We start from the raw sequence: 13,513 nt of genomic DNA, 5'->3' as shown, positions 1-13,513 counted from the left end.
ACAAATTTCCAAGGAGTTTTTCGACTGAGTACGTTGGGTCCTCATATGGTGTCGATATAACCAATGTACTCTGGAGTTACATTCGAAAAAAAAAACCCTCGTGAAAGAACTGCAAAGGCTTCTCGCTTTGACAGAAAGGCTAAACGACACATTTCAATTGATTGTCCCCAAATTGTGCATGAGTATAATGCTCACATGGGTGACGAAGATCTCATAGACGGCCTAATGGGATGCTATTATATCAGAGCAAAAACTAGGGATCCCGAACACGTATTTTTTATCACCTAATTGATATTATACCTAAACCATTTCCCACATTGGTTGGATCGAAACAGTGGAAAAAGAAGTTGCAATCACTGTAAAACTTAAAAAATGCATTGCATATGCACGAAATGCAGTCTTCATTTATGCTGCACAGCGAATAACTGTTTGTAGAATACCGTAAGAAAAAATAAATTAAATATTCATTACTTGAAAATGTTTTTTTTTCCACTCAAAGTCCCAAGCGTGCCTGAAGGAACATAACCCCTGTTTCAACAGTCACTATTCCCATCCTTTCATAGAATAGTTGACGCTAACTTGACGATTCGTTTTGAACTATAAATATAATTATATGTAACTTAATAATCTAATTAATGTTATTTAAAATAAACAGTCTCTGAAAAAGGGCATTGGCTGATAATTTGACTGGTAATTACTCAGTGTCTTAAATAATATAGAAGTCCTTTTATAATTACCTTTAATGGCTATGTGCATATGTTCAAGGTGGATTCAATGTAAAATGTACATAAGTATGTAAATGCGTTTTATATTTGTGTTTTATAAATTCGATAAATTTTCATTAAATAGGTTTTGGGTTTTTCATTTTCAAAATTTTTACAAAATGAATTTTGACTTTTTTGACTTAAATAAAAATATGAAATATAAGTGTACATACAAATGTATAAATTTGTATGAATGAATGTGCACTTCGTATCATTCGTCCTGGAATCAAAGCCTCCCATTGCTCTGAGGCCATGACAAAACCGGGAGTTCCCATAAAAGCGACAAGAAATTTTGTATAAAGATTTTTAAAAATATATTGTCTTGCGAATGGAGTAACTTTAAAGAGATAGTGTATGTGTCCAAGATATAAAAAAGGGTAAAAAAAAATTTAAAAAAATAACAAAACATGATTCCTGTTCTGGGGCTCTGAACCCGGAAACGCAGATGCTCAACATCTTAACACACACGGCAACACAAGTTTTTGTGTTAGTCAAAGGCTAGTACCACTAACCATACAACATATAGACTTCTCATTTCATACAACGAAAATGGACGCAAAAATTTCTTGCGACAGGCCCCCGGAGGCCCCAGAGAGAATCTTACTCTCATTCTTACGCTCATTTTTACGCTCATAATCTCATTTAACTTTTTTGGTTGATAAGTCGCAGAGAGGCGCATCATCATCTTTACGCATCAGCATGCCTGAAAAGTTACAAAAATCAAAAATTTTTGCTGGCTTCAAAACGAAGTCGAACGCACACACATGAAAACGTGTGTGTGAATGTGTGAGCACGCATACATATAAAGATCGGTTTAACCGCGGAAGAACCTTCTTGATGATGCGCCTCTCTGCGACTTATCAACCAAAAAAGTTAAATGAGATTATGAGCGTAAAAATGAGCGTAAGAATGAGAGTAAGATTCTCTCTGGGGCCTCCGGGGGCCTGTCGCAAGAAATTTTTGCGTCCATTTTCGTTGTATGAAATGAGAAGTCTATATGTTGTATGGTTAGTGCTAGTACTTTCATAGAAAAAAATCAAAGTTTTTTTACTTTATTTAAAAAAAAATTTTAAATAATTTTTTTTTTTTTAAATTAGGAAAAGAAAATGTGCTGTGCTGGAAAAGAAAATAATTCGATTTGCAATTTTATAAGGATCGGCCAACTACATACGATCCGCTATATATCTAATAATATAAGATGCGTGGCGCCACCTAGCGGACTGCGACTCAACTGCAAGGGTATATAAACTTCGGCTCCGCCCGAAGTTAGCTTTCCTTTCTTGTTTTTACTAAAACCCGGGACCATAAATAATGATCATTGTTTTAATTTTTATTTTAAAAATCACAAAATAATCATTATTTTAAAAAATTATTAAGTTTAATGATTTTATTGGTTTTTAAAGTATTCTCCAGCAAGACTTATACACTTTTGCATGCGCTCAAACCAATTGTCGAAGCACTTTGTCCACTCCGATTGAGACACCACTTCAACAGCATCTTCTGGCGTCGAAAATGGTTGACCACGCATTTTTCTCTTGATGTGAGGGAATAAAAAGAAGTCATTGGGTGCCAAGTCAGGGCTGTATGGCGGATGACCCATCAATTCCACATTTTGGCCGGTCAAAAATGATAATTTCCATTATGCTTTCCTCGCTCGGCGAATTGTTTATATCGAAATGTGCTCGTAAAATCTTTAACTGCTCATCTGTTATACGCGTTCGTGCCCGTTTTTGGTTGCTCCCCAGCTGAAAAAAGAGTATATAAGTGGAACAATTTTAATTATTTTCTTTAAACACACCTATTTGTTTATTTTTTAAAACTTTTATTATTTTTTAAATAACAATGGCCGACAATTTCCAATTTTTTTTTCTCCACGAAAAATTTCAACTGCTTCATAACCTATAGGGTCCCTTGAACCAAAGTCCATAACAAAAATAGGCTCCATCACCCACAGTTTCCATGGTACACTTAAGAGGTTCTCCCGCAAACCCACCAGGCTTAATTAAAAAAAAAATCAAATTGATAAATATCCAAACGACTTTTATTTTTCAAACTCAGTTAAAAGGTCAGTAAATAACCTGATCAAATTTCAACAAAACAAGGAAGGAAAGCTAACTTCGGGCGGAGCCGAAGTTGATATACCCTATTTCCGATCGTTCAATTATATGGCGGATATTGAACATAGTTGGCCGATCCCTATGAAATTTGGCAAATAAGAAAAATTTGCCCAAAATGGAATCAGTATCAAGTCCCATCTTTCTAACTTAAAAGACACCAAAGATCGTTCTATGAGAGCTATAGGATATAGTCGGCCGATCCTTATAAAAATTTTTACAGATATTTGTAAGATATTTTGGCCAAATATGGATTACCAATCATACGCTCAAGCTGCTGCAGGAAAAAGTATCTCAAACACGTCCATAGAAAGAATAGAACAGCTTCTAGAAAAAAATTTGAACTTACGAATAATTTACTCAATATGATAATATGTTACTTGTAAACAAGCTTTGCAAATAAACCTAAACTTAGGAATATGGAATGCCAATGGGCTTTCCAACCATGTAAATGAAATATCCTTATTTTTAAAAACGAATGAAATTGACGTCATGCTTATCTCAGAAACTCAATTCACTAGCAAATCTTATTTTAGAATTATTGGATACGACACAGTAATAGCTGATCATCCGTCAGATAGAGCTCATGGGGGTGCTGCAATTATTGTCCTTAAGTTTCAAATCATGGACTGTACTACGGAAAAAGCTATGCAGGCTGCCACAATTAAGATAAAATGTATGCACGCGGATGTATCAATAACCGCGATTTACCTCCCCTCCCAGATTCACAATAAAAGAGCTTGATTTTCAAAACTTTTTCCAAGGATTGGGCACAAAGTTTATTGTAGCAGGCGACTTCAATGCCAAACATCCATGGTGGGGTTCCAGACTGACTAACCCGAAGGGATCGGAGTTATACAAATGCATACAAAACAAAAATATAAACACTTTTTCAACTGGTAAGCCGTCATAATGGCCATCTGATAGTCGGAAAATCCCAGACTTGATTGATTTCGTAGTATTCTCTGGAATTCCACAAACACATATGCGAGTAATGGAAAGCTTTGACCTTCACTCAGATCATTCTCAAATAATAGCTACTTGCAGCACAATAGCCCATATGTTGGATATAGAGGATAGAGGATATAGACTATGCTGTGGAGCTTTTCACAAACACAATTCATAAAGCGAGCTACAGAAACACGGATCATGCTCTTAATCATCAACAGTCAAACCAATTGTACCTTTCTCTCGAGATTCGACGGAAAGTAGAAAATAAAAGAAAACTGCGTTAATGGTGGCAAGAAACTCACTACCCTCCTAACAAAAGATTATACAACAAGGCTGCATCTAAGCTTAGTCAACTTCTGTTGAGCTTAGTCAACTTCTGCACAACCTATGGAGGGCGACTAAATACCTAAAGAGACCAGCTAAAAGAAACACAAATATTCGTAATAGAAATGGAAAATGGTGTAGGTCTAATACCGAACAAGCGGAAGCATTTGCACAACATCTGCAATCTGTCTTCCAGCCGGACGATATTACTAATTCTATAACAGAGACCGAAGTAGAAAAATTTCTTGAGTCACCTTGCCAAATGAGCTTATCTATAAAAAGCATCAAATATGAAGAAGTCGTAACAGAAATCAAAGACTTGCACAATAAAAAAGCACCAGGTCCTGATAAAATAAACGGCACCACCCTGAAAAGCTTACCAACAAAATGCATACGGTTTATCACTATTATATTTAACGCAATTCTCAGACTAGGCCACTTTCCAAGTCAATGGAAATGTGCAGAGATCATAATGATCCTATAGCCAAACAAAGTGGAAATGGAATTAACATCATATCGTCCCATTAGTCTGCTGACAATATTCTCGAAAGTGTTTGAAAAAATACTCCTGAAGAAAATGTTGCCAATTTTGGACGAACATTTTATCGTTCCTGAATACCAATTCCGATTCAGGAGAGGCCACGGGACCCCCGAGCAGTGCCACAGGGTCATTAATGATATAGTTACTGCATTTGAGAACAAAAAATACTGCACAGCTGCATTTCTTGACGTTCAAAAAGCGTTTGATCGAGTCTGGGACAAAGGTTTATTGTACAAGATAAAAAATTGCTACCTGCTCCATATTACTTAATAATCTTGCTGCTTAATGCAGCAGAAAAACGATGCATCAACGTTACTTCTCATTAATGCAGGCGTCTCACAAGGAATCGTATTAGGACCAATCCTCTACTCTTTATATACGGCGGATATGCCAGTCACAAACAACTGCACTGTTGCAACTGATGATATGCTGATGATACAGCCGTTTTGGCCACAAGCTCATCTATAAATGCTCACAGCGTGAGCTAAGCCCAATTGAAGACTGGTTCCTTTGATGGAAAATTAGAATTAACTCCCTAAAATCTGTCCAAATAACCTTTTCATTTAGACCAGGTAATTGCCCAAATGATTTACTTAACGGCTCGCCAATTCCACAAAGTACCTGTGTCAAGTATCTGGGCTTGCATCTCGACCGCAGATTAATGTCACCAACTCCGACTTAAAACACTCAAAATGTACCGGTTGATAAGTCAAAATCATAGCTTGCCAATAACTGTTAACCGATTCGAGCGGTCTCAAAATAAGTGTTTGTCACTGAGACTTTGAGCAAAAAGTCTGAGAGCAACCGATTGAGTTGCTCGTATACAAATTGTGCTCGCGCTCAGTCAAAGCACACTTTTTTCTGTTTTCGTTTGGTCTGCTCATTCTAGGACCGTTTGCTTGCGTTCGACGATTCAAAAAGTCTTTTGTGCATGTATGTGTGTATGTGAAGTTTAGTGGGCTCAACTTGTCAATTTGCTTTGTAAATCTCTCGTGTAAACCGTGATTCATCAAATTTATTGAAAATGGGACGAGAATTTAATAAAAAAGTGCATCAATTTCATCAATATTTAACAAAATGGACAGCAAAGTTGTCCAAAGTTTAGTTGTTAAGCTTAACTCAAAATAAATTAAAAGGAAAATATTCATTTTTTAATTAAAATAATCAATATATTTATTTGAAATTGGAAAATTCACGTTTAAAATTTTAATAAGTTTTTTCGTCAAATTTCATGTACCATGTGCCACTGTGCAGCGAAACGAAAACAAATTATTGAAAAGACTTTTTGCGCTGACTTTTTCAGTCAATCGGTCTTTTACTGAGTCTCTCTGTGCGAGTGTCACTCAAATCTCTCATTGAGCGATGTTCGGTAGATGAGAGTTTCATGATTTGCTCATTGTAATTCGTTCAACAGAAAACCGAAACAAAAAAAAACAAAGCCTGCTGCTCAGAGAGGGACCGAAACGGCATGCTTTGTTTCGGTTGCTCTCGCAAACAGAGCGTAAGCAAAAAAACGGTTAACAGTTATTTGCAAGCTATGGTCAAAATCGGAAACCTAACTGGAAAACAAAATTCGCCTCTACAAAGCTATATTAAAGCCTGTTTGGACTTACGCTATAAAGCTTTGGGGAACTGCTAGCAACTCAAATATTGAGATACTACAGCGCTACCAGTCAAAAACTTTGCGACAAATTGTCAATACTCCTTTTTATGTAACTAATGCAAATATCCACAAGGATCTCAATAGCCGAAGTTTATATACCCTTGCAGTTAAGTCGCAGCCCGCTAGGTGGCGCCACGCATCTTATATTATTAGATATATAGCGGATCGCATATAGTCGGCCGATCCTTATGAAATTTGGGATATCGAATTTGCCCAAAGAGGAACCCATTCAAACTCCCATCCTTCTAAATTGAAAAAACAACGAAGTTATGGCATTTCCGGTCAATCAGTTATATGGCAGCTATAGGAAATAGTCGGCCGATCCCGGCCTTTCCGACTTATATACTGCCTGCAAAGGAAAGAAGGCTGTGTGCAAAGTTTCAATTAGATAGCTTTAAAACTGGAAGACTAGTTTGCGTAGAAACGGACTGACGGACATTCTCATATCGACCCAGGAGGTGACCCTGATCAAGAATATATATACTTTATAGGGTCGGAGATGTCTCCTTCACTGCGTTGCACACTTTTGACCAAAATTATAATACCCTCTGCAAAGGTATAAATATATCGACAGACTCCATAATCATGAAAATAATTTAGCCATAAGTCTAGTAGATAACAGCTTATCATTAAGAAAACTAAAAAGATACCACATACTAGATCTCCCAGATAGATAAATTCAATTAACAGAAACGATTTTGTATATAATAGCGGGGTTCACTGGAAAACTGTTATTCCTGTTATTTAATATTAATTATAAAATTTACTTATTGTTTATTAAAACAGATTGTAAATAAATTAAGAGTTTAAAAAAAAAAATCAGTTATATGACACCTATACGATATAATCCGCCGATCCTTATAAAGTTTGGGAGACTAGCATAGAAACAGAGAGACAGACAAACCGACATGCTTATGTCGATTCAAGAAGTGATATTCATCATGCAAATATATACTTTATAAGGTCGGAGATGTACACTTTTGACCAAAATTCTAATAACCTCTGCAGGGGTATAAAAATCGCACATTTTCGAATAATCTTTTGTACAATTTCGAATATTATTAATGCTATCTGCTCAATTTCGATAACGTTATCTGCGATAAATTTTAATCACTAAGAGCATTAAAAACATCTTTAAGAAAAGTCTGATGTAGACAAATTATAAATAAAAAATCAAATGTGATAAAAATTTGATTGATAGTCTCAATCCGGTTCTAGTTCCGTAGTACGGGTACTTCCTGCTTATTTATGCCTCTGAAGAATGGAAAGAAATGATTTCAGCCTTTTCCTGGTTTTTGTTTGCATTTTTCAAGTCTCTAACTTCTATGAATGGCAAAAGTTGATATCCGAGGTCTTTATGACATAAAAGTTAAATTTATTGATAAATGAAATGGAATGCTGAATTTTTTTTTTTTCACTTCTAATTTAACTTTTTAGAATGTCACTCAAAAAGTCAAATTCAAGTCGTCATACTCTCCGCGCGGTAACACAAAACGGGAATGTTTTAAATATGAGTGAGAACAGCAATAACATTTTAGTTAGCCAAATGAAATTTCGGCTACGAAAACTTTGAGAACGTGGCGAAAGGCCCTTGGTGATTCTACCATGTCACAGAAAAAATTTATTAATGGTACAAAGACTTCAAAGAGAATTGGGAACGTGATGATGACTTGCTGTGCTTCAGATGACCAACACGTCAATGAAATGAAAGAATTAGTGCTCAGAAATCGGCTTGACTGTTGGAGACCTTATTAATATGATAGAAATATCAAAAGGATCTGTGACAGTCAAATCTCGTTTGGTACCGAAAACGTTCAGTTTATTGCAAAAGATCATCGCGTTGATGTGGGTGAAACATTGTTTTCCGAGTATCGGGAAACTAAAATCCAGAAGCTAAAAATTGAAGGTAGCCATCTCTAGTATCTTGTTGCGGAACATCAAACAATCAAAACTGCAACGGTTAGAGACTCGGTATTCAAAATTTAATGGGTTTTAGCAACCCTAGTCTTAGAGCGAAAAATGGACCATTTTCCTGAATTAATTAAAAGAAAACTACATACAACAATTTATATTCTAAAAATTATATTTTAAAAATTTCTATGAAAAAATTTCAAAACATTTAAAAATGGTGCTCGATTTTAATGAGGTCTGCATGAAAAACATGATTTTCGGTGAACTACATTATAACTAGCTCCCTATACACAATTCAAACGTTGAAGATAAAGTTGAAGATTATCTAGTCTTCAATCGAAGGAAAAAAAAATGCACTTTTAATAAAAAGGCCAAACACCTAACTTTTTGATTTTCATAAAGACAGCTTTGTCTCTCTTTTTCACAACTATAAAAAAAGAGAATTTTTAATTTAAAAAAGAATCTTTCGATTAAACATTTTTATGTATAAAACAAGCCCACATAGTTTGGGCAGAATCGGTTTGGTAGTTTGGAGGAAATCTTGGTGACCGACTTTTAAAACACTTTTTCCAGAAAAACGAGTTTAAAGTTTTAACTTACTCGTTGTAGCGTCATGTGCACCTGAATAGCTGTCATGCGCACCGCCCTTCGAGGCTGTATATCTCATTCAATTTTTGAAATACAAACTTAAAATTTTACAGACAACATTATAGGAACCTAAGCTTTTCTGCAAAAATGCATTTATTACAGCAAAGTTGACCATCTTGCCTGTCAGGAAGACAAAAAGTGATTTCTTGCATTGGTCTCGGCAGTTTTCGGCAATCCATAAAAAAAATGAGTTCGGAATGAGGAGAAGCCTTGAATCTCTGGTCTAATAAAGAGAGAATAAATTAACCAGCGAAAAATTGTTCAATAAACTGATTGCTATCTACCGTAACATATCAGAAAAATGCTTGTAAAATAAATAATATAATATAATTGAAAATTATTTCTATATATCGGAAACATTGTCTGTAAAGTATTGATCGACTCCAGCAATACATATTTGCCTTAAATTTTCTTATGGTGGCGAGACGCACGTACAATCCAATTAATGGGAAATATCCGTGCAAATCTGCGGAATATTCGTTTTATTTCTTACGACAGTTACTAGACAATGGAATCGGAATGCTACGTATCGATGTGATTTCAAAACATATATTCAAAACAAAACATATACGTAATCGTAAACTTATCCACACCAATTACAGCAATCAAAACTTGATCAACCTCCTTGCTCCCATCAATAATGTCATCTATCAATCAGGTCCCTTAAGTTCTGGATCACATGCCGAAATCCAAGTATGGCTTCTTATTCAGTTAATTCTCGAGAAGCTGGATCCTGCCACTAAAGCAAAATGAGAGAATTCTCTCTCAGGGAACAAGGGCTCGATTCTTGGAGCAAAAATGCCGGCGTGGACTTGAAAGCGGAGACTTTCTAGTCATCATCAATCAGGTCCCTTAAGTTCTGGATCACATGCCGAAATCCAAGTATGGCTTCTTATCCAGTTAATTCTCGAGAAGCTGGATCCTGCCACTAAAGCAAAATGAGAGAATTCTCTCTCAGGGAACAAGGGCTCGATTCTTGGAGCAAAAATGCCGGCGTGGACTTGAAAGCGGAGACTTTGCTTTGTCTACGAATTCACCAACTACTCAGGCGGGTCAATGTGGGTCGTATAACAACCGATCCTCGTACATGTTTGTTATTACTCGTTTTACTTCTTGCAATGTTGTAACTTGCCAGTTTACCCAAGGTTCTCTGACTCGCTGTTTAGTTTGCCTAGAGGATGGCCGATACGCTTGCGGATGCTCCCAAAGAAAAAAATCCCAAACAGATTTTTGCGATTTTTTTTTTCATTTCTGAGTGAATATAATTATTTAATTTTTTTACACGATACATGGCTATGTGTGGAGAGTATCTAGGAATTTTTTTTGTTAAGAAATAATTATTATATATCCCGTGACGGGCAGTCGGGCGGAGTCGCTTCAAAAAATTATTATCTTCCGGTGCGTAAAGTCTGGCCTTACAGTGTTATCGAAAATAAAAAAATTGAATTGATTTACTTAAAATATTAGTTTCTTGTGCGGATGAACGAAACCATTTTGAAAAATATGCGTCGGAGGTACCATTTTTACACAAAAATTAGCCCATTATTGCCCGTTAAAATGGTAAAAAAAAATTTACAAAAAAAAAAGCGTTCGTTCATCCGCAAGTATTTATTGTATTAAAGATGTGTGAAAAATTTTATTTAGATCCGAGCTTTATTTTTTGAGTTACGTTACGCACCGACTTGAAAAAGTTGTTTTGAGAAAAACGCGTCTAAAGTTTTAAAAGCAATTGAAAGTATATGGATAGAAAGAAACTAAAAAATCGGTATCTCAGCAACTTTTAGTCCGATCGAAATGAAACTTTCACAGGATATTCCTGAGATAATGTTCTATTATATAAAAAATTTCTGATTGAAGTCTATGAATTTATACTAAAGGCATAGTTTAACGTCATCAGCGTACATAAGTACAAGTGAATTAGTTAAGGCAAGGGCAATATCGTTAATAAACCGTGTAAAAAGTAGGGGTCCAAGAAAGCTTCCTTCCAGAAATCCAGATAAGAAGATCAGTTGGGAATCCCAAAAGACTGAGTTTACTTATAAGAAGCGAATGGTTAACAGAGTCAAATGCTTTACTGAAGTCAGTGTAAAGGACGTATGTATGTAAGCCATTCCTGAACCCATCCATAATAAAAGATGTTAGCTCCAATAAGTTGATAGGGGTGGAGCGGCTCTTCATGAAGCCATGCTGGCACGGAGTTATTATTGAACTGCATAGGTGTTGCAAATGTGGAGTGATAAGTTTTTCAAACAGCTTTGGAATTACTGATAATTTAGAGAAGCCTCTATAACTTGCAGCGTCGGATTTTTTTCCTTTTTTTATGCAGCGGACCAATGGAAGATTTCTTCCGCATAAGGTGAAAGATCGAAGTTTCCAGCAATAGATTAAAGAGTTTAACGAGTGGTTTGCAAAGCCTCGGCGCAGTTCTTCAGAACACAGCCTGGTACTCCATCCGGGCTTTGCGAATACACGGGCTTGACCTTAAGAAGATCCGATAACACACCACTTTGATCGAAAGATGGGCAAAATATAAGGTTGGCTGATTGGATATTATAAGTGTAAGGCTGAGCTGGACTGCTGCTAGGTGAATACGTTGTTTGAAAAAACTGTGCAAAGAGATCGGCCATTGCTTGATCCGTGTTCGCATAAGAGTTCTCAAACGTAAGTGGTGGAAAATATACATGTTTACGCTTAGTGTTTACAAAGTTATAAAACTGCTTCGGATCCTGAGTAAACTGAATCCGGCAGCAGCGAATATAACTCCTATAACATTCTGCGTTATGCACGGTGAAACATGACAATAAATCAGACCAATCAATTTCCGAAATTAAAAACTGTGCAAAGAGATCGGCCATTGCCTGATCCGTGTTTGCATAAGAGTTCTCAAACGTAAGTGGGGGAAAAGATACATGTTTACCCTTAGTGTTTACAAAAATATAAAGAAGTGTCAATTAAGGAATTGTTTTCGATATTAACCTCAAGAGTGGAGATCCTGATGGATCCTCAGGGTTAGAAAGGGGCAAAGTTCTGGAAAGATTAATTCCATCAGGATCAGAAACGAAACATAAGTCCAACAGCCGACCTAAAGAATTTCTAACGTGGCTAAGTTGGCCGAGTGACATGTCGAACATGCTCGCAGGGAAGTTGTGGTGGGAGTCAAGCTATAAAGACGGTGAATTTTCAACATTTGACCACATAAGTTCTGGAATGTTTAAGTCACCCAGAGCTATCAGCTGGTCACCATCAGACAGACGATCGAAAACCAAACGAAAAGCGGACAAATGGAGGTTCGAACAAAGGAGGTATGTAAGAACAGGTAACATACAAAGATTGATCGGACAAAGTGATTTTGATGCAAAGAAATTCAAAGTTACCAAACTCTTGTGATTTTACCTCTTCAGAAGCGAGTCCAAACTCGCAGAGTCCAAACGCAGTCTACAGAGATTAACACTCATCCTCCCCTTCGCAGAGTTCTATCACATCTAAAAGTGGTGTACCTACTAGGAAAAACTTCGGAGCTTAAGATCTCCGGCTTTAACCAAGTTTCTGTAAATACAATAATGTGAGATGCAAAGAACTATCAGAATACAGTTTGGGAAGTTTACTACGTAACCCTCTAGTATTCCGATAGGTAAGTGTTAGTGAAGACATTAGTTTTTCGAAACTGCGGAAGATGAGGTGGAAGGTTGGTCAGTGGCTGTAACATGTGGAAGTTTTACACCCACAGGTTTGGTTTTTTTTTCACCGAACTTGGCTGATATTCTTGGACAAAAATGTGCTCTGGCCAAAAGCTGGCGGAACAAATCGTCATGAATACTGCAAGGGCACACGTATTTGGAAGGATGCCTGGTGATGATACCACCTTTATGTCGACTTTTGTTTTGGCTTTGATGTAAGCCGAGATATCAATCTCAGAAGTATCAGGGGCAAGCCGGGAAACAAAAATGGGTTTCGAAGGTGGGATCACCTCCAAGGGTTTTGGTGCCGCCGTAACTAATACTGCAGCATCAGTACGTACCGGGGGTCCGGACGGTTGATTAACCTGTTTGGTGACTGTTACGGGGGTTTGTATTATTGGATCTGGGATCACTTGAAGCGATGCCACAGAGGACATATCGGACAATTGCTCATTAATTGTGAGATATTTCGAATCCAAATTTTTCTCAGGTCCGGCCCTTGGGATGGCCAGAGATATAAGCGGCTGCATATTTGTCGGCTGAGCAGGCTGAAGATTATTCGCCACAAGCACGTCACTAAAAGAGTATTTTTTACGCTTTGGAGACTCATTTAGTAGTTGAAGACTACTAAACTGTGTTTCGAGTGCACATAGTTGGTCATTGATTTTACGAAAACCACTAATCAACTCCCTGAATCCGCTTTTAGTCTGCCTCATGAACCATCTCATTGCGTCTTGAACAGCACGTCAACCGTCACAGCAAAAGTGGAGACCAGACCTACGTGATATAGCATCCGAAACAGAGGCACTAAACCCGACACACTTAGCGTGTAAAACGTTTTCACAAAGCCAGCGGTGGATGTTAGGCTGGGAAGAGGAGATTGTCTTATTACAAGACTTCAGCGCACAGAAAAGTTTAAA

General features: G+C 36.9%; 1 protein-coding gene across 3 annotated transcripts in view; it reads left to right on the top strand.

Moving 5' to 3' along the window:
• The first annotated feature begins 546 nt into the window (after window positions 1-546).
• The window catches only part of LOC6504367 (RING finger protein 11), a 74,357-nt gene continuing 61,390 nt past the window's right edge, over window positions 547-13,513 (top strand). Inside the window, exons 1-2 of one of the 3 annotated variants that reach the window (XM_014903957.3) lie at window positions 556-690; window positions 766-791. In XM_014903957.3, the coding sequence (XP_014759443.1) occupies window positions 782-791 (10 nt within the window). In that variant the 5' untranslated portion in view covers window positions 556-690; window positions 766-781. Of the gene's footprint in view, window positions 691-765; window positions 792-13,513 lie in introns of all 3 variants that reach the window. The other 2 variants (XM_001967073.4, XM_032455814.2) reach the window with 2 other exon arrangements.

Source organism: Drosophila ananassae (assembly GCF_017639315.1).
Source record: "Drosophila ananassae strain 14024-0371.13 chromosome 4 unlocalized genomic scaffold, ASM1763931v2 tig00000061, whole genome shotgun sequence".
NCBI lineage: Eukaryota > Metazoa > Arthropoda > Insecta > Diptera > Drosophilidae > Drosophila > Drosophila ananassae.
Note: the sequence above shows the minus strand (reverse complement) of the source record. Positions and strands in the feature narration are given on the sequence as shown.